The sequence below is a fragment of the Alosa sapidissima genome, chromosome 14, assembly GCF_018492685.1.
Source record: "Alosa sapidissima isolate fAloSap1 chromosome 14, fAloSap1.pri, whole genome shotgun sequence".
In the NCBI taxonomy this organism is placed as follows: domain Eukaryota; kingdom Metazoa; phylum Chordata; class Actinopteri; order Clupeiformes; family Clupeidae; genus Alosa; species Alosa sapidissima.
In genome coordinates, this window is record NC_055970.1 from 19482639 (window position 1) to 19509582 (window position 26944).

The 26944-nt window shown below is 40.7% G+C and overlaps 3 protein-coding genes and 1 long non-coding RNA gene across 15 annotated transcripts in view; 2 read left to right on the forward strand and 2 right to left on the reverse strand.

The window, feature by feature from the left end:
• The window catches only part of slc26a2 (solute carrier family 26 member 2), a 31135-nt gene extending 19224 nt beyond the window's left edge, over positions 1 to 11911 (forward strand). Inside the window, exon 6 of the transcript XR_006022195.1 lies at positions 11900 to 11911. The gene's annotated coding sequence lies outside the window, so the exon portion shown is untranslated. The remainder of the gene's footprint in view (positions 1 to 11899) is intronic.
• On the reverse strand, positions 2063 to 3567 carry LOC121681594. The gene is made up of 3 exons (XR_006022197.1): positions 3254 to 3567; positions 2622 to 2717; positions 2063 to 2357 (listed from the first exon to the last, which is right to left on the reverse strand). It is a non-coding gene; the product is annotated as an uncharacterized LOC121681594 (long non-coding RNA).
• LOC121681591 (protein unc-93 homolog A-like) lies at positions 5838 to 10681 on the forward strand. The gene is made up of 8 exons (XM_042061408.1): positions 5838 to 5971; positions 6493 to 6674; positions 7594 to 7832; positions 8194 to 8319; positions 8638 to 8849; positions 9152 to 9287; positions 9586 to 9717; positions 10024 to 10681. Exons 1-8 carry the CDS (start codon positions 5879 to 5881, stop codon positions 10326 to 10328), a joined length of 1425 nt encoding a protein of 474 aa, XP_041917342.1. The 5' UTR covers positions 5838 to 5878; the 3' UTR covers positions 10329 to 10681.
• Positions 11912 to 17544: 5633 nt separating the features above from the next.
• LOC121681234 (retinol dehydrogenase 11-like) overlaps positions 17545 to 26944 on the reverse strand; it is a 31155-nt gene continuing 21755 nt past the window's right edge. For 3 of the 12 annotated variants that reach the window (XM_042060845.1, XM_042060847.1, XM_042060852.1), the window contains exons 2-7: positions 25944 to 26084; positions 25490 to 25681; positions 21688 to 21849; positions 21423 to 21539; positions 20630 to 20843; positions 17545 to 17882 (exon numbers count right to left, since the gene is read on the reverse strand). In XM_042060845.1, the coding sequence (XP_041916779.1) occupies positions 17786 to 17882; positions 20630 to 20843; positions 21423 to 21539; positions 21688 to 21849; positions 25490 to 25681; positions 25944 to 26084 (923 nt within the window). In that variant the 3' untranslated portion in view covers positions 17545 to 17785. Of the gene's footprint in view, positions 17883 to 20629; positions 20844 to 21422; positions 21540 to 21687; positions 21850 to 25489; positions 25682 to 25943; positions 26088 to 26944 lie in introns of all 12 variants that reach the window. The other 9 variants (XM_042060842.1, XM_042060844.1, XM_042060851.1 and 6 more) reach the window with 5 other exon arrangements.

Sequence of the window (26944 nt, forward strand, 5' to 3'; positions counted from 1 at the left end):
CCCCACAGGAGTAGCAGGGGTAGGATGCATCTTTGGCACTGGATGTGGGCGCTCGGGTCTTCCTCGTCCTCGTCGTTTATTTTTTTTGACAATATAGGTTTTTTCCTCCAGAAGGCTGCTCGAGAGTGCCATCATTTTGCCGACTAAGATGAAGATGATTCACATCTATGTCTGGGTGTGTATGCTGGTCTCATTTACAGTGAGTTGTGTGTGTGTGTATGATGCCAAGATACTAATCCTATCCCGTATCAGGTTCTTCCCCTCAAGTCAAAAATGTACAACCCCACATACAATGTTTGTTCTCATTTTATATGCTACTGTAAATTAACTGATGTAAATCCACCACCTTTGTATTTAATGGCATCAATGGCTGCCTCTCTCACTCAGGATGATCAAGTGCCATTATGTGCCCAGCTTTCATTGTATATGGATGTGGCCAATCTGGCCATCATAACAATTGCCTATCATAGCATTTCCCTGAACAGCATCGATTAGCCTATAATTATGCACACATATAATGATTATGACCGCCGCTAGCGAAGCGGTCATATAATGATTGTCAAAGTTTTTTTTTTCCCCGTCATCTACTTCCTGAATTTTTGGTCAACGATAGCCGGGACACCGAAACACCGGTGCACATGAAATTTGGTGGGTATGTAGCCCCACTAGACTTTTACGGAACATTTTTGTTTCGTCCCCGGGGGCCACTCCCCCCCCCCCCCCGTGCTGGGCCCCCCGAACCGCAAAAAAAGCAGTTTTTCCTAAATAACTACCTGAACCGTGGCACTGAGGATGAAGAATCTTTTATGGTATGTTGGTCTCAAGGGCCCACATCAACCTGGCCCATAATCACTCATTTGTGATTTGCACCCCCCCCCCGGTAAAAAATGAAAATGCAATATCATTCTCTTTTAATCGCCCCTATCTTCAGTTAAGATGTTCAGAACTGCACCAAATTTTATGTGTATGATTGACCTGGCATTCTCCGGGGGTATGCCAAGTTTTGTAGAATTTCATCCATGAAATTGGGGGATCTAAAAAAATTTAGGTTATGTGTACATTTAGTGACTGTACACTAATTGGCCTGTAGATGGCGGTGCACACATATACACATGCACACACATCTAGTTAGTCATAGTATAGCCTATTCGTACTACTCATGTATGAGTAACATCCAGGTTGCTTTGTTTGGCATGTGACAATCTATGTAGGCCTACCTGATAGATATTTTGCTCAGTGTGTTTATGTGTTAAGTTAAGATGTTCAGAACTGCACCAAATATTATGTGTATGATTGACCTGGCATTCTCTGGGGGTATGCCAAGTTTCGTAGAATTTCATCCATGGGGGGGGTCTAAAAAAATGTAGGTTATGGGTACATTTACACACTTTTACACTTTTATTTATCCCCAAGGGGCAATTTACATAGTACCATGGAGTAGAGTACAATAATCAAAAATCCTATAAATATCACTATTTAAAATACAGTAGGTACAGTCAGTAGGTCTAATGTAATCTTGTAGCTATCCTGCTGACATCTGGTTGAGATTATTACCTTCTTTCCATGTGATCGTACAACTCTGGTAACTAAAACTGGAGACATTTACTTAAGCTACTTTGTGCTTCCTGCTCATTCAAAATTACGAAATAACAGCAGGGACATTATGTTTGTTTTTACAGGTTATGAAAAGAAGGTTCCTGAGGAGCTGACCTGAATGACCATCATGGCCTCGATCTGTTGTGCCTCTATATTTATTCTTTGCAAAATGCAATGAATATTTACAGAGCTGACCATGGCCGTTTGAGAATCAGAGGGATGGAAAGGTGAGGACAATCTGATACAAGTGTTAGCAGTTACAGTATATAAATAAAATATTTTTAACCAATACACATTCATTATTGGTTCAGCATATTGCAAAAACACCACAAAATGACAAACTTTATTTTTGATCAACACCACAAAATGACAAACTTTATTTTTTTTTTTTCCAACAATCGTCCAGTGATACTCTAATGTAAAAGATTAAAAAATAAATAGTAAAAAATGTGCTTTTCCACCCTGTTCTCGTTGCAGGCAATAAAGTGACTTGGCCTACAGGTCTTTTGTGAGCAGATGCTTGGGTTTCCTTAGAAGAAGCGTCCATGTCATGATCCCCTCGTGTGTGGTGCTACGCATATGGAGGGAGCATCCGGATACTTCAGGGCAGTACGTTGGATTCAGACCCCTTGTCGACTGAACCGTGACTCATGTTCAGCAACAGCATCCTCCATAGAAGGTCTGTCAAGCTGAGCACACAAGTCCTGGGGCACAGGAATCCACTGGACGGCATCCCAATCAGGTAGAGGGTCTTTGATGATCTCGAAGAGGACAAGAAAGAGGACTTTTGGATATTGGATACTGTAATACAGTGCATTGTAGGCTGTATACTGTACAATAAAGAAATCGTATGGCCCTGAACATTGTGCTTTGTTTACAGTACTGATGATGATGATTTTGACACCAGTAGCATCAGGTCTAAGTCAGCCTGTTGTGTGTGAATCGATAAGTTCTTTTTAGTGCCTATACTGTTACACATTTTGATTTGTTGTTTTTAATAAAAAAGTATATTTTATTAAACTTACAAATTGTTTGGCAAGTCTGTACATAGTTTCTCCTTTGCTGTCTTCTGTTGTGGGGACTCAGCATTCGCATTGAAGTGCATGGCTGCAAGATAAAACCTAAACCAAACAACAGAAATGTTGTAACACAAGTGAAAGTCACTTTTGCATGCACACACCAAGCTGTTAACTCACAGCAAAAGAATTTGCTAATATTCTAAGCCCAGCAAGATGCCACACTTGGAGCATCTGTTTGTCATGCTGCGTTTGTCATGTTGTCGTTCTTGTAATGTTCTAAGAACGTGCAAATAAACCCATTGTATTTAGACAACACGGTTTTCAACATACCGACTAGATATCATTTGATAACGTGAAGTTGTTTCCACTTCTGACGTCAAAAACGTATGTGGGTTATATTACAGCTTAGCAACCAAATTTACTCAGCTTCAGTTAGCTATCTTGCTGAGAACATAACCTGTCAGAGATCTCGACAAACATGCATAGTAAAATGTAGGTTAACATGACAACACAGGTTTTATCCGAATGACACACAGGAAAATTAAATATGAACTTGCCAATGAACTAAATCACACATTCTACTTGCTAGATACACGTTAGCATGGCTAATAACTGCTTAGCGACAAAATAATACTTACAGCATGCGGTTGTGATGACCTTACGGTCGAAACAGCCCCTCGTTTCAGTAACAGCAGCGTAGCAAATCCTGATTTAAACTGTCCAAGTTTTTGAAAAATGACTTCGGTGAAATGTTTTGCAAATTAATAACGGAGTGTCGAACTTTACAGGGATCTTCTAGTAGAAAAACATTATCCATGCCCCTCGAACTTTTGAATCCTTGGGAAGACTATGGAAAGTCTCCGCTTTCTTTGTAGCCTAAGTTTCAGCCTGGAACACTGCATTTACGACCGTGGCTCATTTTCGATATCCTTGAAGAACTGTCTGCTTTATAATTTCTGAAATATTTGAAAAAAATGCCCAGATCCGTTTATTGGGTGCCACGGATGTCTATCAAATGCGTCTGTACATAGCTCATCATCGTCTTGCTTTCCCTCCTGTTCTGTGATTGGTTCCCTATCTCAGGCGAAAATTTGCTCCATGGTCTCCAGGCTGCCTTAGCAGCGTGAATCAAATCACGCGCAAGGCAGCATGGGAACACCCAGGCTATCGCTATTCATCTATGACAGGGTAAAGTCGGTTTTGCATTCTATGACCCCTTTAAGGTAAGACTTGATGCCAATTGTAATTAAAGAATGATTGTGGAATATACAATTGACTTGATATGTTGAAAATATAGTAGGCCTGGCTATTACTGACAAGGGATTATGCAAAGCAATCCTGTCCCATTGTCACTGTGATTTTTGGCACTCACTGGCAATTTCAAAGTCTAAAGAAAATAGAGTTGGTGACAATTAAAAGATGGAACATTGTGGAAAGAACTGAAAAGTATAAGGATGATGTAGGATACTGAATTAAGAGAGCGCTGATGTCTAACTGATTTAGGATAGATCTGGTTCTCGGATTAGAATCAGCATCAGTATCACTCTCAGGATTAAATATTATATAATAAGATTTTTACATGACATCCATCTGCTCTATAAATTCATCTGTTTTCTTCCAGTAATTGTGGCTTTTGTATTTTCAGAATGTTAAGTTTCCCTCTCCATATTTGCACCACAAACACACACACTAAGCGTTTATTGTGTGTTAATTTCAAGCAGACACAGATGCCAGTGGGAGAAAAGGACAGCCGCGAGGCTCCTCTTCCAGTAGCTGCCTGTAAGAGAGAGAAGATTAAGCTGGTTGCTCAGGACATGTGGACGTGAGGAGAGAGATGGGCTGCAGGCTCTCAAGGCTAGAAGTTGTCTGGATGATCTTCATCAATACTCTCAATGCTGGGAAAAGGCGCAAACATGGACATTATGTTTACTGGAGCCCTTAAAGGCATTCAAAGCAAAGTCATTTTGATGGCAAACTAATGTGCAGTATGGAGGATGATGTGCCTTTCCAGCTGTAGTACCGTCTACGTAGAACCTGCACCTTCACTCTCCTCCTCCCTGGACAATCACAAATTACTTTGTGGCAATTGTGCAATAGCCAACTATTTCTACAGCCTACTATTTCTATAAAATTGTGTAATATTACCATGTCAGTCGACTTGGTTCTTCAGAGATTATCTTTGCCGGTTTCTAAACAAATGTATATGCACAGGAGGAAGGGTGCTCAATATGAGATGTATTTATGACAGTAGTGTAAAATATAAGTACTTTACAATTGTATAGGGGGAACGCAGTAGAAAATAAAAACCCAAAACTGCATTGGACTGCTTTTAAATATTTGACATGTCTAGCACTTTTCAATGATGGATGACTTTCACAAAATTGACACTGTAGACAGTTTTTGCTGTAAATATTATGTACAGTTAATGTATGTTGTATATGTGTATATGCGGAAAAGGTGTGAGCATGCAGGTGAATAGGCTATTTGCTGGTTTTGAAGTAAATAAACTAACTCTAGCATCACATATTTATCATAACTACTGTACTGACACTGGATCACTTTTTATTTCCCAAATGTCTTTATTTCTAAGTAGGCTACTCATTTTAGGTCACTCTGTTCGTATGCTTTTAAAACATGTTGCAGATGTGAATAAAGCCTTCATACTCTCTGGGTGAAGTCGTCTTGATTTCAGTCAACCACTTCTCTCAATGCTGGGATGAGGCATATATATATACACACATACACACACACACACATACTGAAAGGCCTCTTAATATAGCAATATATACACACACACATACTGAAAGGCCTCTTAATATACAGTAGCAGCTTCAAAGGGATTTTGATCACTTGTTTGTTGACTAGCCTACTCAGGCAGGCAGAAGACATCAAGCTCAAGGTTAGGGTAATAGTGCCCCCTTGTGGGTGTTCAACAAATTGTATACCACTTTGCTCCTGAAGTCAAAACTTTCCTTATAATGATTATTCATGACACTCATGGGGTCTCTCTCTCTCTCTCTCTCTCTCTCTCTCTCTCTCTCTCTCTCTCTCTCACTCACACACACACACACACAAAACACACACCCTCTCTCTCTCACACACACACACATATACACACACACAAGTAAGTCTGTAACTAACTTTATTGGCCCTTTGTTCAGATCAGTGTCAGTTGAAACCCTGAGCTATGCACAAGAACACATCAGACACAGAGCCGAATGAGAGAGTGAGTGTGGAGCTCTGTACTTCTAAACACAGTCGAAATGATGATTGGGCCGAATATGAAAAATGTCCTGGTGGTGTCCTTTGGATTTGTATGTCTTTTTACAGCATACGGAGGCTTACAAAACTTGCAGGTAAACCCTGGTACTTTTGCATTATAACAAAATGACCTCATGCATGCATAGTCTACGTATAGACTGCAAATTTGCAGGTAAATCTTCTTCTGAATTCCATGCATCTAAATAACCTCATTGCCATTTAGGAATAAAATGAACCTTACTATTTAAGCAGGATACACGATGACAAAATAATTTTTAAAAAGATAAATTATTATCAAGATTATGGACTTTTTTTTGTTTGTTTGTTTGTTTTTATTTTGTGGTGTATACTGAACTCTATTACTTAAATGGTCAAAACAATTAAATCTTGAACAGAAACAGAAAAAATTGCCAGTTATCACTGGTCATATGTGACCTACAGAGACAAACTTTAGTTTTTCCTCTTTTTAGATAGACTTGTTGAAGATCAACCTGTGCTTTTTAAAGTCCCAGAAACATATTTGTACTATGACACTACAGTAAAACATTTTAGATAAAAGTAATCAAAATAACACGATACATATATTAATTACGTACCTGTGTATGTTTGATGACAGAGTAGTCTGAATGCTGAGCAGGGAATGGGTGTTACCTGTCTGAGTGTGATCTATGCCGCCCTCATCTTGTCCGCCATGTTTGTGCCATCCATCCTCATCAAGAACCTGGGCTGCAAGTGGACCATGGTGGCCTCCATGGGCTGCTATGTCACCTACTCCTGTGGAAACCTCTATCCAGGCTGGTACACAAGCTGTGAAATCCTGCATGGACGCTCTCCATTGCACATAACATTCGCACACGCATGCACATACACATACACACACACACATACACAAACACACACACACACACACAAATACATTTTCCCTCATTTTCCCTCACCCTTGTGCTCCCATACTCTCTCACTCTATCTCTCTCTCTCTCTCTCTCTCTCTCTCACACACACATACACATACAGACATCTGGCCAGGACGACCTTTACTCTCATTTCTGTCCACTGTGTATGGTCAGTGGGACTCCTTCACCCCTTCCATACACTGACAGTCTGAATGTTGATTATTGACAGACAATTCTATCATGAGCAGGCACAGTCTTAGTATGTCTACAGTAGCAGACACATATTCACACAGAATAATGTTCTTTTCCTCCCAAAATATCAACATATATTTGTATTATATAGTACAATTAGTATGGCAGTGTAGTCTATGATTACCTTAGATCATATTGGAATGGGAAATTGTAGTAATCGATTTATGATGCATGTGCTCCTATTAAAGAGAGGGCTCTCATGAGGGCAGCCGTGGCCCACTGGTTAGCACTCTGGACTTGTAACCGGAGGGTTGCCGGTTCGAGCCCCGACCAGTGGCCACGGCTGAAGTGCCCTTGAGCAAGGCACCTAACCCCTCACTGCTCCCCAAGCGCCGCCGTTAAAGCAGGCAGCTCACTGCGCCGGGATTAGTGTGTGCTTCACCTCACTGTGTGCAGTGTGTTTCACTAATTCACCGATTGGGTTAAATGCAGAGACCAAATTTCCCTCACGGGATCAAAAAAGTATATATACTTATACTCATAAGCATTAGCTTTCGATTCTCTGTATATTTGTCTGTGTGTGCGTAAATGCATAGTTCTGCATTGCCCTTTCAGAAAGACTTTCTCTGCAGGGCGACTCTGATTCCCACCTCTGCTGTGCTGGGTGCGGCTGGCGGACCCTTGTGGTCGGCCAAGTGCACCTACCTGGCCATGAGTGGCCACCTGCAGGCCCAGAGAGAGGGGAGGGGCATCAGCCGAGCCCAGGACCTCCTTACACAGTACTTTGGCATCTTCTTCGCCATTTTCCAGTCGTCTGCCGTGTGGGGAAACCTCCTGTCCTCCCTAATCTTCAGTCAAGACACACATGTTGGTAAGGAACACCAGACTCATTAACCTAAACTTTACTTTCATCTCATCTGTACTCCCAGGTACAGTATGGAGAAGTAAAGAGTTTTCACTTAGTTAGTGCCTGACCATTGGTATTGACAACCTACACTAAGTCTGAACATCAGGTTATCAGACTGTTGCACAAAGAACATATAGTGGCAACAGTCAGAAGACATGGGCAAACATTGTAGGCTATTTATGATTGAAGTTTAATCACTGCCCATATAAAATGGAGACCAACCACTACAGTTATACAGGGTATTAATGGTACACATGATAATACGTATATGCCAAACGTAGGAGGAGAGTATTGACTGAGAGTCTGAACGCTTGTCTTCTCGAAGCTGAGATTCCAGAAGAAAAGTTGCAGTACTGTGGAGTAGGCTTGTGTGCCGATGATTTCATCCAATCTGGGAACTATACTCGGCCTGAGCAGAAACTAGTCTACACACTTATGGGCTGTTATATCGGTAAGAATGCAAATATCGCCTGATCTAAGTTATGTTATGTTCAGTACACTACTTCCACATACAGATTTCTGATTCTGATTACTTTAGTAATGTTTGTATTCATATATCTGTTAATAAAATGGATGTTCTACTGATTTGGGGGTATAATTGATCAGACATTTCATCTTTAAGTTTAGTCAGTTGAACACACAGTAGTTAACGTAGTGGAATAATGATTCATTAATGGTGAATAATTCATTAATTGATAATGAAAAATGATGAATCCATAATTATGAATTCCATTAACAGCGGTTAACTGAGTGGATTATTTCTTCTTAGGTGTGGGCCTTCTGGCTATGGCTCTAGTGGCCGTGTTCCTGGACAACATTGACAGAGAAGTGACCAAGGAGTTTAGAGGGAACAGAGAACCTTTCTGTAGCACGTTTCTGGCCACCATCAGACTCATGAGGGACAGGAAGCTCCTTCTGCTCATCCCAATGACAATCTACAGTGGTCTCGAGCAGAGCTTCCTGTGGGGAGAGTTCACTAAGGTGAGGACCTGTGAGTGTGTGTACTCTCATAGATGTCATCTCTTTTCATTAAAGGACCAGAGATTTAGAGTTAAGAGTACTGAACTATTAGATATTGCATACCTTGTTATTGGAATGAAAACATTACAGATTCAAGGAAAATTGTGAGAGTATAGTAAGTTTAAGTAAGATGACATTTCAAGTCGGTTAACTTTAATGTGACTAAAAGGCTATACAGCTAATTTTTCCACAAGCTGTCCTACATTTGCAACCTTTATAGTGGTAACCGAGATGTCTGTACAGGTGATATGTTATTTCTGCAGAACTATGTCACCTGTGCTCTGGGGATACACTACATTGGCTTCACCATGATGTGCTTTGGTGCTTGCGATTCCCTGTTCTCATTCGTGTTTGGGAAAATAGCACGCTTTACTGGAAGAATCGCTCTGTTCTGCCTGGGTATGCTAACTACATGTCACATTCACTGCAGGTTTAACTGTACTGTGTGAACTCCATACACTTACGAGCATTGGTATTTTAGGCATATTCTCTGTCTTCCCCCCCCCTCTCTCTCTTTCTCACTCTCTTGTTTTCTTGTGTTTATACATCTAAATTTGAGCCTTCAATGTAGAGAATAGTCTTCAATGTAGAAGTAGAATAGAATAGTCTTTAATGTAGATCAGTCCATCCATATGATTGATGCGTACACACTCATATGAATGCAGGATCAGGGTGATTTATTATGTTTGTCTCACAGCTGCGTTGACCAACTTTGGCTGCACCATGGGGCTGTTGTTCTGGAGGCCTCATCCAGACCATTTCGTTGTCTTTTTCTTGATCCCTGGCCTCTGGGGCATCGCTGATGCTGTGTGGCAGACTCAGATTAATGGTGCAGGAGAAACACCCACATACAATACATTACATAGACATTGTTTACACATACAGTACAAAATATTGATACCACAGTATTTAGTATACTTCATTCGAAAGTGACATTCAAGATAATCAGATGTGATAAAAAATCCAATCCCTAAAAAGGCTTCCCATCTATGTCTAAGCATAGATATATGATTAAAACTGAGACATTTTAGACAGATGAATAAGCTACTACAACTACAACCCTGATTAAAAGAGCACATGCTGATATGTGAATGTGCCTTAGGGTCTAACCTCTTACTGGTTGCTGCTTTTTCAGCTCTGTATGGAGTTCTCTTTCCTGACCACACGGAGGCAGCGTTCGCCAACTACCGGCTGTGGGAGTCCCTGGGATTCCTGATGGCATTCGGCTACAGCCCCCACCTCTGCCTCTCCACCAAGACCTACCTGCTTCTCTCTGGCCTGGCTGCCTCTGTGCTCACCTACCCGCTGCTGGAGTACCTGGTGAGGGTGAGCCCATCCGCCCCGGTCAAGAATAGCAAGGGCGCAACACAAGAGAGAGAGATGGAGGAGCCGCAGAGCAAGTTTCTACCAGAGGGGGCGCCACAGTCATTGCAGGGTTGAACAGGAAGGTTTAGGGCCACTCTGAGGCCAGCCAGTCATGCCTTGTTAGGCAATCATAACACCAAATACTTTTCCCACTGTTTAAGAATATCTTTTAGACCAGTCATTTTCTCAGATTTTGGTCGTCTTTTTATAGTCACATGAATATTTCTATAAAACATATGCTGAAGAGATATATCCTCTCCCATGTATGTTCAATTTGGTAAAATGCCAGGTGTACTTTTGTGTTATTTTCATTAATGTCTTAGTTATTCAGTAGTAGTATTCAGTGTTCTGTAGTTATGTTGTGCTATGCCAGATTGTAATAAGCATTAATGTTAAGACTATACCATCTCTGAATAAAACAAGATGTGAATAAATAGACTGAAATCACTCAAGTTGATGGGGACAAAAGGGAAAAAACAGACTCTTCCGGACTCTTCTCCAACCACCGGCTCTCTTTTCATTTATCTGTTCTCATTTCCTTACCTCACTCTCTCCCCCTCTTTCCCTTTGACCTCTGTGAGTCACCTCTGGCCCTCATACTCTCTTCTGCACAGTGCACACACACACACACACACACACACACACACACACACACACACACAATTTCCCTCCACCCATGGGAACACATCCTCTGCGCTAATCTGGCTGCGGCCCTGCCGATGTTTTAAGTGGATCTGTGTGTTGTCAGCGAGGCGGCTGAGGCGTGTGATGGGTCCGGAGAGGCAGAAGCGGGATAAAGAGCGCCGCGAGACGTGTTTGCTTAGCGTGGCGCGTTCACACCGCCGCCGCTAACTCAGCCGCGTAATTGCCCACAAAAGCTGACGGCGGACACACCCACCCCTTTCCTCTGCTGGCTGCCTCATCACACACACACTAATACACACACACAGGCCCCTGCCATGCGGAAATCCTGTGGCACCAGACTCATTGACTTTCAGGGACACCAAAAAATAATATCATGTTACAATTTTTTAAAATTACTTCTGAACATCTGCCCAGATTTGCACAACTATAAGCACATCATCAGCCTCACACTTTTTGCAAAGCACTACACACATTGATAGACAAAACACTAAACACATTTCTCTACTTTAGACACAAATTTTTTGTTCACAATTATCAGATGTGAAGACACTTAGGGGCTTAACTGTAAACTCAACCATCCTAAACACTGGGCAACAGGTGTGACGGTGTGATGTTGTCACAACAGAAATCAAGGCAATGATAGGACAGAGTGGAAGAGAAAGAGACAGTTTTGAAAAAAAGGTTTATTTTTTAATGAAATTGAAAACTCAGGTAAAAGACTGAGAATTAGTGTTTGGTTTTGCAGATTTGGTATGGGGTTATGGTATTATATGGGGTAATGGGGTTAAAGTGATATGTTTACTGTAAAAATGATATGCAAAGATTTTGTGTGCAAGCAGTTGAAGAAAAACTGTAGTGTACTTCATAATGTAGATTAATGTAAATGATAGTAAATCCTCAATGTACAGGCCAGGTCCTATGTATCATGTTTGGTCAGTATATTATTGTACTCTAAATGATCCTCTAATCGTACTTGAACAATATTTCTGGAAAAAATCAAGGATACACTATATCCTAGGGAAGCCTGTTTTGTAAAACGTGTTTTGCATTGACTACGTTAGTGTGTAACTGATTCAAACATAATTAGATCATATGATGGATGTGTTTGTTATATGACAACACAATAGAGTTTTGATTAATAATTATATAGTGTTGATAAAAGTGTTTCATTTTTTTAGCCCCCCCCCCCCCCCCAGAAATATTGTTCAAGAAGGAATAGAGGATCATTTTGAGTACAAGAATATACTGACACGACATATAAGACCTGACCTGTATGAGGATCTTTTCTTTCCGCATAGTGAAGTACTCACAGGTGAAGGATATGCAGTGGGGTATGGCTGGGAGAGACGGTGAGGTGTAGATAAACTTGTGATGACATGAAACCCAAATTGTAAGGTCACAGACAAATTACAGGATCTTCATATTCAAACATGTTTGTTTCCTCATATCCAACCCCTTAGGAAAAGTATGGAAGCATAGAGATAGCCCTGTAAACTAGAACTGATTAGAAATGTTCTTGGGATTTCAAACATAGCTTGAAAAGACTCAGTGGTCTCCTCCCTTCAAATGAGAAACTAAGGTGCATCGAGTGTATTGGACCGAGGCCCTGGCCGTGGTTATGGTCTGGATCTGATAAGAGGCTGAGTGTGTTTGTGTGTGTGTGTGTGTGTGTGTGTGTGTGTGTGAGTCTCTGGTGCAGTGAGTGTGTTCTGACTGGCAGTGACAGTGGGGCAACCCCTCCCTTGCGTGAGTGTTCACATGTCTCCTCTGACTCTTTATTCCCATCAACACCTTTATCCCCTAGGCCAGCCTACCCCCCCCCCCCCCCCCCCCCCTCTCTCTCTCTCTCTCTCTCTCTCTCTCTCTCTCTCTCTCTCTCTCATAGGTCAACATTTTTGCTTATAAAATAGCACTTATTATAACGCTAATAAATAAATAAATAAAGTAAAAGTAAAAAGCTTGGTCATATATGTGTGTCTCTGTGTGTGTGTGTGTGTGACTATTTATGATTCAGCGCTTTGCATGCTCTGACTTGCCATATTCAGCACTGTGGATCCTGAAGCCTGGAATGCTGTAAACCTACATTCTAACAACAACAACCACACACACACACCCATATACACTCTCACTCTCTCTCTCTCTCTCTCTCTCTCTCTCTCTCTCTCTCTCACACACACACACACACACACACACACACACACACACACACACACACTTTTTTATATGTGCAGGAACACAACATTCTAATTCCTCAGCATACATAAGCATACATGTAGTACTCAAACCATATTAATTTACGAGATACTAAGTTGGTTCCATTACGCCTGCAGAAAGTCATTCGTTTCTGACAGCGCTACCTAGCCTCGACCAGGGTTCTGGGAGGGTGTTTGGCTCGGTGTCATGGTGCAAAGGACCCTGGAGTGAAATTACTCCGAACCATTGCTTTAAGTACACTTACATAGCATGAAACCCTCCAGCCACCTTTCTTTCCTTCACTTTCTCTCTTTTTCTATCTCTCTCTCTCACTCTCACACACACAGCTTTTTGTGATCTTTTGCTCTGTTGATTGCTTGGAGGAAAATGCATGTCAGAGCCGTATGTTTCGTGGACATGAGGCAGAGAGGCGAGAGAGAGAGAAACACATAAGGGTTCAAGACAGAAACACACACACACACACACACACACACACACACACACACACACAGTTATAAACCTACATATTACCCCAAAAATCAGAAAGGGTTGGAACATTGTGTAAAATGCAAATAAAAACAGAATGTGATAATATACAAGTCTCGTAAACCCATATTTAGCAGCAAAAAGGACATACAAAAAACATATACAATGTTGAAAATGAAAAATTTGATGGAAAATATATGATGATGAATTCCCCAAATACTTGCAAATTTCATGTTAGGAAGCCTGAAAATGACATTGTTTCATCATTTGCTTACACAGAGTGATGAATACCCCTACATCTTTACTTGCTCTTTTTCATAACCAATCATGTTGCCAATTACCCTAATTAAGTGAAAGTTACCCTAAGTTGTGAAACATTCCTTCTTTTGTTTTCTTTATCATTACACAACTTTTCCAGCATTTTGTTACGCCCATCCCAACTTTTTTTTAAATGTGTTGCTGGTATCAAATTCAAAATGAACATATATTTTACATGAAATAGTCAAATTTGTCATTTTCAACATTTGATATGTTGTCTGTGTCCTTCTGGCAACTAAATATGAGTTTACGAGATTTCCAGATTATTACTTTCTGGTTTTATTATTTATTTTACACAACGTCCCAACTTTTTCAACTTTTTCTGGTTTGGGGTTGTATACACACAAAAAGGGGGTTAAACCAACTATTGTAAATAAAAACCCAAATATAAATATATAACATTAATGTAGTTGAACAGTAGTTTAACAGCTAAAATGGCCCCCATCAATACTTACCATTAACAGTGGATGTTCATTAAAAGTTAAAGTAGTGATGAAACTGTGTGTTGCAATTATGCTGTAATATATCTGTACATTACATCTGTATCTAACTAGTCCTGATCTATCTGACTTGCACAATCATATAGTCCTAATCTAACCAGGACAAATAGAGTCTTTATCTGACCTGCACAATCATGTAGTCCTGATCTGACCAGCACATAATAGTCCTGATCTGACCAGTACAATGGTCCTGATCTGACTAGCACAATCATGCTACAGTTTTAAGTTATTCCTCAATAACTATAGTTGCAAACTGGTCAGTATAACCATGTAGTAATAAGAGCAAAAGTTATTACGGTTTTCACACAGGATAATACTTCTGCTGTTAAATGTTGTTATTGTTGTTATTGTTATAAAACTGAACCATGGAATGTTGTTGCAATACTATTTAAATAAACGTAGCACTAACACAAAACTAAAACAACACTACTATTATACTACTACTATAATAGTATATTTACTATTGCAGTTGTTGTGTGGGACGGAGCAGGGCAAGTGAAGCCTGGAGCTGCTGCTGGCTCCCAGACCTGCCTTCCAACCCTGTGACCTGAACAGAGGCGGCTGGGCTGGGGGGCTGAGCCCAACGGCTCCCTTTAATGATGCAGAAGTAATGGACGGAGCTGTGAGCCTGAGTGGCTCTGGCAGGTGACAGATAACACACCCGCTCTGTCAACAAGCACAGCGTAGGAGACAGAACCAACAGGAAGTAGTCTGACAGGCCTCCTCTTCACTAGATCCCTTGCTTTTTCTATTACCCTCTCTTTCTATCTCAGACATGGGGAAGAACTTATAGGCCTGCAATTGTGCATTCTAGTCATTTTTGTCTCACTTTCTCTCTCTCTCTCTCTCTAATGAATTATCTGGTCTCAATTTTCAGTTTCACTCATTATATCACACTCATTATAGTCCTCTCTTTATGGGAATCAATTTTCCTCCATTTCTTTCACGGTTAATCTCTTACCAATCCATGACATTCTCCTGCTCTCTCTCTCTCTTTCAGCTCCAGGTAAGCAGACACAGATGAGAGCTGACAGGTATGCTCGGATCGGAATGTCCTCTTCAAGCACACCTGTGTGGAACATGCCCACCTGGCCTGGCCTCTTCCATCCAATTGGCCCATCCCTCTCAGACTGACAAACAAAGGAACAAATCACACTTCTCCACTGTGTCTTTAGTGGGGCTGGCATGACAAGTGGTAAGACTTTGCACCAATGGCATGGAAGATGTGGCCAGGAGTGGGCGGAGCTGACAGCTGATAAAACTCCTGATTGGGGCGTGTCGACAGAGATGAGGCCCTGTGCGCAGAGGAGCGCCGAGCTCCCACCTTTCTCTACGCTACCTCTGGAAGTCTCACTCTCTTAAACACACACACGCGTACATTTTCACACACAGCTTGTGTGAGAAGAGGGAGACCCTTGGTGCCATCCCAACCAGTGACAACTCCAACACAGTGGCTGGTGCCAAGGTCACTGCATCTCAGATTCCTGGACTGGTGGATGATCGGGAAAGGAGCACGTCTATACATCACCAGATCACAGCGCCCCACGAGACCTCTAAACCCTACAGGTTCTGTGCGTCTCTCAAGATGGCAACTTTGCTCATGTGGACCACCTCAGTGAGCGCTTGGATCTCTGCAGAAGACTTTTGGGGAGGGCGGGGGGGGCACATGGATTGCCCCACTCAACCGGGTTCAAATGCGGACTTAAGGTGGGGTGATCCTGGGGTGATGCATGACAGCAAAGACTCTTCTGATGGTCGCTCACATCTCCTTATCACTTTTCCAGCCCAGCTAGCAATTCTGGATCCGTTGGACGGAGAACTGATAAGGGCATGTGCCCGACACAAACAGCTGAACTCTCCTGCGCAGTGCTGTGACCTAACTGCACTCTCGCATGCATTACTGAAAACCACTATAAACCTATTTTAAATTACACTCATATAGGCAAAGATATCTGCAGAGTTCAGCAGCAATGCATAGGCCGACCATGCTACCAAACAGTTAGATGCAAATCAAATTTTCAAATCAAATACGGTAATGTATAATACTTCATATTCCTACAGATTTTATATTGCTGTGTAGATAGATAGATAGATAGATAGATAGATACTTTATTGATCCCCAGGGGAAATTCAAGGTCTAAAGGTGTAAAGTTTCAGGGGTATATTTGAAGTAGTGTGCATGCTGTGATCTTAGCATTGGTGTGCTAAACGAGCTGCAGGCTGTTATCTACATAACAGAATTTACTAAACACAAACACACAAATACTAAGATTATACCTCATAACATTACAGCACACTGTAGTTCAATTTTGATCACAGCAAAACTACAAAGGTCAAAAAACGATTGAATGCAACAGATGCATGCCAACTTTACATGCTTTACATGTTTTCCATAACATGTTTATCAAGTTTTCCATTACATGTTTATCAAGGATTGTGTGGCATCCTTCAATGCTGTGGATAACACATAGTGTGCTAGTATGCATTGTACTATGTTAATTTGTCATGCTGCCTTGTTAGGATGGCAACATTTATTTTGTCATTTGGTGACAGTGCCCAGCATCACACGTATGTGAGACTAGCTATCAGAGTTTTTGTGGTTATTATGATTAACATGATGATGTCCACAGCTGCCTAATATCAATTTTCTTCTGATGTGTCTTCTTTGAAAACTGCAATTGTGAATAGGCCTACTCTCTCGTTTTAGAGTGACTGAGTGGTTCACTTTAATTGGCAGTTTAATTGCAAATATGAAAAATAATTTAAAGACTAGTGCTGAGACTAGATCTTGCTACATAACCACAAATGTAGAACTTCTTGTTTCAGTTACCAACTAAGTGTTAATACCCTCAATGGAGCTGATATGTGATTCAGCTGAAAGACACGTTCATGTCAGACTAACTGATTTGTACGGAGTCCCTAAAGGGACATGGGGAACATCTTTCTTTTGTGTGTTTCTCATGCACACCAAAAACTTAAAGGGGCTGGCACTGGGGCTGATGCACACCAAAAAGGTCATTCTTTTTATCCATGTCCCTTTTTGGGCTCTGTAGATTTGTTATTGCTTTTCATTGCATGAATAATTCAAAATAAAGTTTCTAGATATGTAAGATGTCAAACAGTTGACACAGAATTGTTTCTGGATTTCGTTTATCATGCCAGGAGATGCATTGTCTGTTTATTCCATTACAGATAACCCTTACATGTGTAATGTTCAACACCAAAACTATATCTGTAATTATTGGCATCACTTGAGAAATCAAGAAATCCTCTGTAATAAAAAGTCATATTAAACAAAGGCATCAAAGTAAAAAAAAATGATGTGTGTGGAGTGGGGAGTGTTTGTGTGTGTCTCTGTGTGTGTGGTTGGTAAAGAGGGAGTTTCTTCTTTTAGGCCAGTCTCACCATGGAGGCACTGATGTCCCAGAGTTTCATGGCAGCAACATCGTCGCACGCCTGAAGTTTTGCCTGCTTTGGGGCACAGTCACTGCAAACAACCAAACATACAAATAATTACATGTTCACCTGGAACAATTATGACGCAAAACAATGAGTTATTAGTCAATCTGGGGCACACACTTGTCAATAAAAGTGGGTTGTATTAACTCATTGAGTGCCTCCTTCCCATGCGTTGAGTGCCAAAAAACGTAATATTACGTTTTTAGCTTTTTTTTAAATTACGAAACTAGACACTCTAACACACCTTATATGTGATTTTGGGAACTTTGTGATGAATGGAAATGAAATATATGACGATCGAAAACTCATGAAAACGCACAATCTGGACATTTTATCTGGACATTACAGTTTTTCTCAGTCGCTTTGGTGCTTTTCTCACATCACTATTAACATTTGCACAGAAGTTAGTGCAATTCTCAAAACAATTAGTGCAAACTGCAAAACCTAGTGGATGACCTGCAAAAGCACGTCACTTGCTCAAAATGGATAATCCATTCCTCAAAAGCAGGTATTCATGTCAATGAAACTGTCAGTGTCATCAAAATGAGAAGTCTTGACACCATCGTTTATGAACAAGATAGTCAAATGGCTTTGTCATGTTTTCATTATGACAGTTCTCTCAGTGTTTTCCAATGCAAAAAAAGGTCAGAACTCGGTGTCACTACCTGAACATGCTCAAGACAGCACTATACAGTACTTGTACAGCCATTTGAAAACTACAGTAAAGTTACACATTGCTGTAGTTAGGTGAGTAAGTGAGTACAAGACACTGAATGCATACATTTTTACTGTATGCTCTTTGCAATTCTACAGCACTGTGACAGAATTTGATAACTAGTTCAACAATTTTGTATGTAATGACTCAAGCAATGAAATGAAGACTATTAGTTTTATTGGGAACGACTATTCAGCATTCATAAGTATAGTTCATTTTGACTGACATGACATAAGCAAATGATAATGTTAAAAAACAGCAGAGAATTGTATGAAAGCAACTGATACATATCCAAAAGTATTTGCAATTTGTTCAGAGGAAGGAGAAATTGCTACTATGATGTGCACAAATGACTAAATGTTGTGGAGGTTGAACTAATAGTTAAGAGAATTTTCATTCTGATCTGAAAAAAGCACCAAAGCGACTGAGAAAAACTGTAATCATAACTCGGTTGCCGCTTTGGGTCGAATCAGTGACGCATGCACGTCAGCTCAAAACCAGGCCATTTTCGTGGGTCTATCACTAGGTGGCAGTCTCGCAAGGTCACTTCCCGGAAACTTTACAGGCAACACTTCATATTTCATGAAAGACACAGACACAGGAACAGAAGCGTGTAGAAATACACAGTTTGCACCCACTGAGAGCTTAAAGTCTCACCTTTCAAACGAGCCATTGTATGTGTTCATAGCTATAACACAGAATATGCTGTGGCTGTACAAAAATCATCAACAATGGTCTAGATTGCTGGCACTCTAGGACAAAGCTTCCAAAAACAGCTCGGCATTCAATGAGTTAAAGGTGTAATATCTTATAATAGTCAGGCCAAATAGGGTATCGAATGTGTTGGAAACCAATATTTCTGTAAGGGCCTTCTACATATTGACAAACGCTGATGATAATATTTATATGCCTGTTATAATGGTGAAAATAAGTGATTTATTTTAAAGGAACCGTATGTAAGAAAAATATTTCAACTAATCATAAAATGGCCCTGATATGTCACTAGACATTAAGAAATCATGTTAATTTCAAATACTTATATCACTGACAACAGTAGTCCAGCCAGGATATTGTCATTTAAAAAGTGAAGTTGCAGCCCTCAACTGTTGTTGATGTTGTGTTTTGTCATGTCATGTTGTGTTTTGGCCTGATGCGCCACCCTCCACCTATCTACTAATCACAAAGTCAGTAGTGTTTCGCCATCCGTGTGTGCAACCTCGAGTCAGGAGGGAGGGGGAGGGGATACACCGCTCTTCAGTATTTTGAAAGTGATTGCAGTACCAGTTTTGGCCACAATCTTACATATGGTTCCTTTAACATAGCATATTCGCCCCATAGGGTTACGCTGTAGATTGATCTGACGTTAGTATCCAAGATGGCGAGAGTTGGCCAAACTCTATATATGTCTCTGATAATGGAGTGTTGTCCTCCTGAGTCATTTCCAAGTTCTGAACAGGAAGTCGAAAATGGAATGCAACCTGAAGTTATTATGCTGACTCGTTAGCTCGTTCAAACCCTGAATACCCCGACTTTGAATTTTCAAGATGGCAGCGCCCCTTAACAGCAAATTAGAGCTATGCACTGTTGATTAGCAGTTCTGTCTGATTGTCTCATTAAATCAGTCCTGGAAACAATGATGTCCAAAATCTATCTGTCTAGGTTGCTACGATGTTTGTTTGTGTAAAATACTGTGTAATCCTTTGTTAGAAAACTGGTATTGCTATATCTGGTAACAATTGTTAATAACAGACAATTGCTAACAAACGTAGCATTTTGTTCTGACGACTTGTTAACAACTGGAACAACTCAGTTTTTACACAGATGTGACATCATTCCAAATTACTAGTGGTTCTACAACAAGTGGAACACAGCATAACTACTCTACCTCACCCTTAATTAGCTTAGCCGTAGGTATGATCAGCTGATCATTAGTGGTGGCACATGTGTTCAATTATTGTGTGTGTGTGTGTGTGTGTGTCTGTTCATTCATGAGTGTAGGATATACTGAGTTACTGATGTATGTCTAAAATCTGACTAAAAGTGTGTGTGTCATAGCTAACCTGTAGTAGAGGCCGTTGACATTCTGCAGACTCTCGTCCACAGCGCAGTAGATGGTGGTCTGCGCTCCCTCCCACGGGGACTTGATGAGGGGCCAGAGCAGCATCATAGGTGCATACATCATCAGCTTCCAGAGGGGCATGGACTGGGTCATGTGCCGTCCCAGCTCAGTGCGGATCGCACCTGGGTGGAGGCTGTACGCTGTCACACCTGTGCCTGTATGGGACAGAGGAGGGTGTTGCTCAGGAAGAGTCTGTGGGCCTTTTTATACAGAAATCGTACAATATTCCCAAGGAGAAGAGCATTAGGCTACTTTTCTCAGAGAGAGACGACAGATTCCTGTAAAATCTAATAACGGAGAGCCCCTATCAGTGCTGGGCCCTTAGAATCGTCCTAACACCCTAGTGGCGTCCCTGCCTATTACGACACATCAGTGTTACAGTATCATCTAAACATCAATGGCAGGAAAACAGATTATGATTTCAACCCCCTATTCCGCCTCCATCTGTCGAAGTGGGACAGTCGTGCCGAGATAAAACCGTATTTGTGTGTTTTGCTGTCTGTGTGAGGAAGGGAATTAGGAGATATATATATATATATATATATATATATATATATATATATATATATATATATATATATAGAGAGAGAGAGAGAGATAGATAGATAGATAGATAGATAGATAGATAGATAGAATCATAACAATCAAGATAGATAGAATGAATGAATGAATGAATGAATGAATACGAGTGAGTCAGGTGAATCTGTGATGGTGGTTGTTTGTGACCCACTCACCTGACAGTCTCCTAGCCAACTCTTTGGTGAAAAGAACGTTGGCCAGCTTGCTCTGGCAGTAGCTTATTATGGGATCATAGTCTTTATCCAGGTGAATATCATCAAAGTGCATTTTACCTGGAAAGATTAATGAACATCTGTAAAACTACAGTAAAGTATCTTCTGGTAAAAGTGGTGGTCATGTTTAAAGTTAAATGACATAGATAGTCAGGATTACTGTAAAGTTAATGACATGATAATCCAGTTTAAAGTTAAATGTATGTACCATTCTCATGGGCCAGGCTGGATACGTTGACCACTCGGCTGGGGGCCGACTTCTTCAGCAGGTCCAGCAGACTGTTGGTCAGAAGGAAATGACCCAGGTGGTTCACCCCAAACTGCATCTCAAAGCCGTCCTCTGTCTTCCATTTTGGACACATCATGATACCTGAAAGCAAACTAGTGAGTATGAAGGCAACCATACCTGGCATGAAGCTTCAAGGGCTGATATGTCTGGGATGACCAAAGACAGAATTTTCCAAGATCTTCAAATATTCTGTCTTCATGTTGGCACTTACAAGGCATGTTGTGACTACAACTTCAAATGGTTTATATAAGTTCACAGACATAATATCTCCTTTTCTTCCTAAATCTAGTTTGACCTCAGGACATTTTGTTTACATTGTTCAATAGAAATAGACCACGTAGACATGAAAACGCATCATTTTGTATAACCATTTGATAAAATTTAAATATGTTGAGACCAGAAGACATGGCTCTGTCTGTCTACCTACTGTAGACTAGAGTCATATAGACCTCTGAAGTTCATCGACAAAAAGGAACCAAAGCTGCCATCTTTGCTCATATAGGAGATCCGGGTGTTGCGTAATTGAAGCTAACTATGGCAAGTTGCATTGCAAGTTTTACGGAGCCCAGGAGGTAGGGTGACACTGAAATGACACTGAAAAGGATGAAAAGGAGGACACTTGTGCCCAAAAGTTAGGACAAAGGTCCAAAAGTGAGTACACACACGGAATCGGGGTAACATTAGTGGGGAATACCATTAAAAAGAAAACATTTCTATAGAAGGCACCTATTTATTGATAATTTATTATAGTAACATTTGTTGTTTTTTGTGGGGTTTTTTTTCACATTAGTCAACAATTTCCATTTCCAACATTCCCATACAAGGCAACTATTTATTATAATAACATAGTAACATTAGTTTTTTGTGTATTTTTTTCACATTAGTCAACAGACCCACCTTTTATACCCATTAACGTTTTAGTCACTTAATAACTTAGTGAGCTCTACAGCTGTGGTTGCTGTTGGAGCAAAAAACGATGCCACAGAGGATTGCCCGGCCGATCTGGCTTTTGGTTTGTGCTTGTCTGTGAGAGTGTGCCTTTCTAAGGCACTCTTACCCCTGGAGCTGACATCATTGTCTGTTTTATAGTTTACAAAATGCATGGTATGCACTTGTCCCGCTTTTGGTAGCAAAGCGGTGTTTAGAATACCGCGCATAGTCGAAAGACGTCTTCCGTTTCGGCATATGCAACTTAGCCTACCTAAGTGCAGCATTGATTTACTGAATCATGAGGTGAGTTGTCGCATGGATAGTTGGGGGCCTTAAAGGGGTGGTTCAGGATTTTGGACATAGGACCTCATTTCCAAGTAAGCAAGTGTGATATTTATCAGTGGAGTCCGTTTTCAACACGTTTCACCCAGTCCTTCTAATTGCAGAGTTCGCAGGTGCTATGCTAGCGCAAGTCAACGGTATGATATCAACAACTGATATGTCACTAGACATTAAGAAATCATGTTCATTTCAAATACTTATATCACTGACAACAGTAATCCGGCCAGGATATTGTCATTTAAAAAGTGAAGTTGCAGCCCTCAACTGATGTTGATGTTGTGTTTTGTCATGTCATGTTGTGTTTTGGCCTGATGCGCCACCCTCCTATCTACTACTATCTCCTATCTACTAATCACAAAGTCAGTAGTGTTTCGGTATCCGGGTTGGCAACCTCAAGTCAGGGGGGAGGGGGAAGGGATACACCTCTCTACAGTAATTTGAAAGTGATTTCAGTACCAGTTTTGGCCACAATCTTACATATGGTTCCTTTAATGTCTATTTTATTTTACCATGACAAACACATGGGAATGCTTACATTTATGATTGCCTATGTTTATGTTCATGTTGTGTGTGATGTCTGTATGCTACTGAGACCCTTGAATTTCCCCATGGGGATCAATAAAGTATCTATCTATCTATCTATCTATCTATGTTTAGACCCCAGTTAGAAAGCAACTAACTGATAATTCATACTTTACAAATATTCCCACCAATTTTCTAATTGAGAATGTAGAGGCATATGAGGGAGTCAGAATAACAGCAATATATATATATATATTGAGCAAATATTAAGAATATTAGTTGACTGTATGAATTAGTTGACTGTATGTGGTGGAGCAGCTGTTTAGTGCTACTCCATGCTTGTGAGCAAGATGGACAGCAACGGTGAAAGACGAAGATGACCAACAACAGTGTTTAGCCAACTACTTCCTTTCCTACCAAATTCCTTCCTAACCAGGTGTACTTTTTTCTACAAATGTTTTGTTCTTATAACTACAATTGTGAGAGAGACCGTGAGAATTCATGAGAGAGACCATGAAAATTCACTGTTGTTTTTTTTAATGTTATTGCTGTTTTTTGTTATGCTAAGCAAACCTTTAAGAGTTTTGGACAAATTGACTATATTATTCTTTTAACAATTTGACATAATAGTGCTCTAATCCCAAAGCCCTGAATGATTTTAGACCTGTAGCCCTCACTTCTTTAGTCATGAAGGTGTTTGAGAAGGTGATGAAGCAGGTGATTCAGGTACAGGTGCAGGGGTCACTAGACCCCATGCAGCTTGTATATAGAGCAGGTAGAGGTGTGGAGGATGCCACTCTGACATTGCTGAACAGCACCTGTACCACCACCTTGAGAGCCCCATGTCCCATGCTAGACTTCTTTTCATTGGTTTTTCCTCTGCTTTCAATACTATACAGCCTCATCTGCTTGCTGAGAAACTTCTTCACAAATTTAAACTTGATTTTAACATTATTGTCTGGATTTTAGATTTCATGACACACAGGTCACAGTGTGTTAGAGTCAATGGCGTTCTCTCAGAAAAGCTCTATTCTTCCACTGGTTCTCCCCAGGGGTGTGTGCTTTCACCTCTCTTGTACATTCTATACTAACAGCTGCAGAAGTCAGTTTGAAAACAGACAAATCATCATGTGCCTTGCAATAATAATTGTGTCTTATTCTTTCTTATATGACTATATACACATATACATACATATACACTGAAATGTATGTGAAAATAGTGAAAGCATTTTACTTTTATAAGGAAATGAATCAACATTGAGAATAACCTTCAAAGCTGTGGTAAAAAAGGATTTTCAACCACAGTCTTGAAAAGAATAAAGGTTCCAAACTTACACAAGCATATATATAAATATGCCAATGGACTTCTGTGGTCAATAAACATAAAATAGACACAACATCCTCATTTGTAGATTTGGTTCAAAATTTGTAGCCAAAACCCTTTTTCGGACAGCGGCCATATTGAATTTGGGGAATTTGGGGGTCCTGATATTGGAGGATTAAAGGGTCCAGATGCACCAGGTCAAAAATTGTATTGTGTGTTTCCCATGATCAATTAAGCTGAAAAAGATATCAAGTTTGTATAACTCATATGGTTCAAAAGTTATAGCCGGAACCCTTTTCGGGCAGCGGCCATATTGGATTTGGCTGCCATCTTGGCCCCAGGGTCGCTGGCTCCGGCACCCTAGCTAAATCATTTCAGTATGACCTAAGCTACAAATGTGCCACTTTTAGATGAACAAAAGTCCTCGCGAGAGTTTTAACAGGTGTGCGATAAAATATCACCCAAGCAGAAATGGATTCTATGCGAATTCAGCCTAGGATCAACTGAGAAAGTTTGGTAGTGACCTTAACCAGATCGTTGTAGGTTAGCCCTGTCTAAAATGCCAAGGACTGTGCCACCACTGATGCTTTTGTTGGAGCACACCTGCATTGTTGATGAGAATGTCCAGACGCTCCTCACTGGCCTTCACATCAGCGGCTAGTGCGCGCACAGATTTCAAGGAGGCCAGGTCCAGCTGCTTCACCACCACGTTCCCATTCCCGCTCCGTTTCCGGATCTCATCCGCAGCACGGTTCGCCCGGACCATGTCTCTACACGCCAGAATCACCCTCGCACCTGGTTTGGAGAAATAGAGAGAGCACTTGATTGTGTTGAGAGGATTCGATTAGACATATTACCAAGCTGAGTCATAGGCTACAACATTACACAGCTGAGTCATCCTGAGTTGTCCTGTAGGCTAAAGGTTTTACAAAGGTGTTTAAAAACAATATTCTAAATCAATCATGTCTCTACAAGCTGTCATTGTAATGGGTGTGTGTGTATGTTTTCATTCATCATTGTCCTGTAAAAGTTTTATAAACATTAAGAATGTACTGACCTCTCCTGGCCAAGTCCACAGCTGTCTCCTTCCCTATCCCTGTATTTGCTCCAGTGATCAGCACTGTCTTGCCATCCAGTCGGGCTTTACTGCGACATACGCCACCAGCCATATGTCTGCGCAGTGCGAAAAGCCCAGCAACTACTTCTCATGAAGAGAATTGTGTTTGGTTAGACTAATTAGAACAGGAGTTGTGATTTATGTCCCATCATATATGACTGTCTTCTAGTCTAGTAGTTGTGCAGGAAGGGCTACATTCATTATGCATGGCTTGAGTTTGACATCTGATTTTGGGCAGTGGGGGGTAAACAGAAACAGTACTCAAGCCTACTTCAGTTCAAAATAATGAATAAGAATAAGTAAGAGTAAAACAAACAATAAAGGCTATTAAAATAGTGAGTTACTTCACATGTTGCATTTTTGTAAGGCATTCAAACATTGCCAGGCAAAAATGGCAAAATGCCTAGAAATCTAGACGCGCCCCTAGCGGCAGCAAATTACATTTGCTGCCAGGGCTAGTCTAGCAACTCTCCGTTGGCTTGTGAGCTCCAGAAATCGAAACTTAATCAGGGCATTGAAATCGTGTATAGAGTCGTTTGGTGGGCTTAACATAATGATTGATGGCAGAGTTGCAACGGTTTACAACCACATCCCCGAGTTCATAAACAAAACAATTGTATCAAGCTGATATGAGGGCAAAGCATGGCATTCAATCCAAGAGCGTCATTCTGTTCAGAGCAGAAAAATAGAGCGACTCAAATAAACATTTTGCAAGATAATACAGAACATCAATAAAACATTATAAACTTCTGAAAGAACAATAAAAGATATCCATATATTGTGAAACAATGACCATGCAAATACCTATTGCTGCTCTTAACATGGAACTGAAAAAATAGTGCAGAATAAACTTTTCTCTAAGTAATCAAAGAGCTCTGTTGACTAAAATCGTATGATATAATGGTAACATAATGAAGTCAAGTCAGCAATACACAAGAAAG

Excerpts from the sequence above, each read along its gene's own strand:
- LOC121681591 (XM_042061408.1), top strand. The coding sequence starts at position 5,879 with ATGATGATTGGGCCGAATATGAAAAATGTCCTGGTGGTGTCCTTTGGA. Across the intron at positions 8,320-8,637 it reads ACTTATGGGCTGTTATATCG|GTGTGGGCCTTCTGGCTATG; the intron begins GTAAGAATGCAA and ends ATTTCTTCTTAG. Across the intron at positions 9,288-9,585 it reads AATCGCTCTGTTCTGCCTGG|CTGCGTTGACCAACTTTGGC; the intron begins GTATGCTAACTA and ends TTTGTCTCACAG.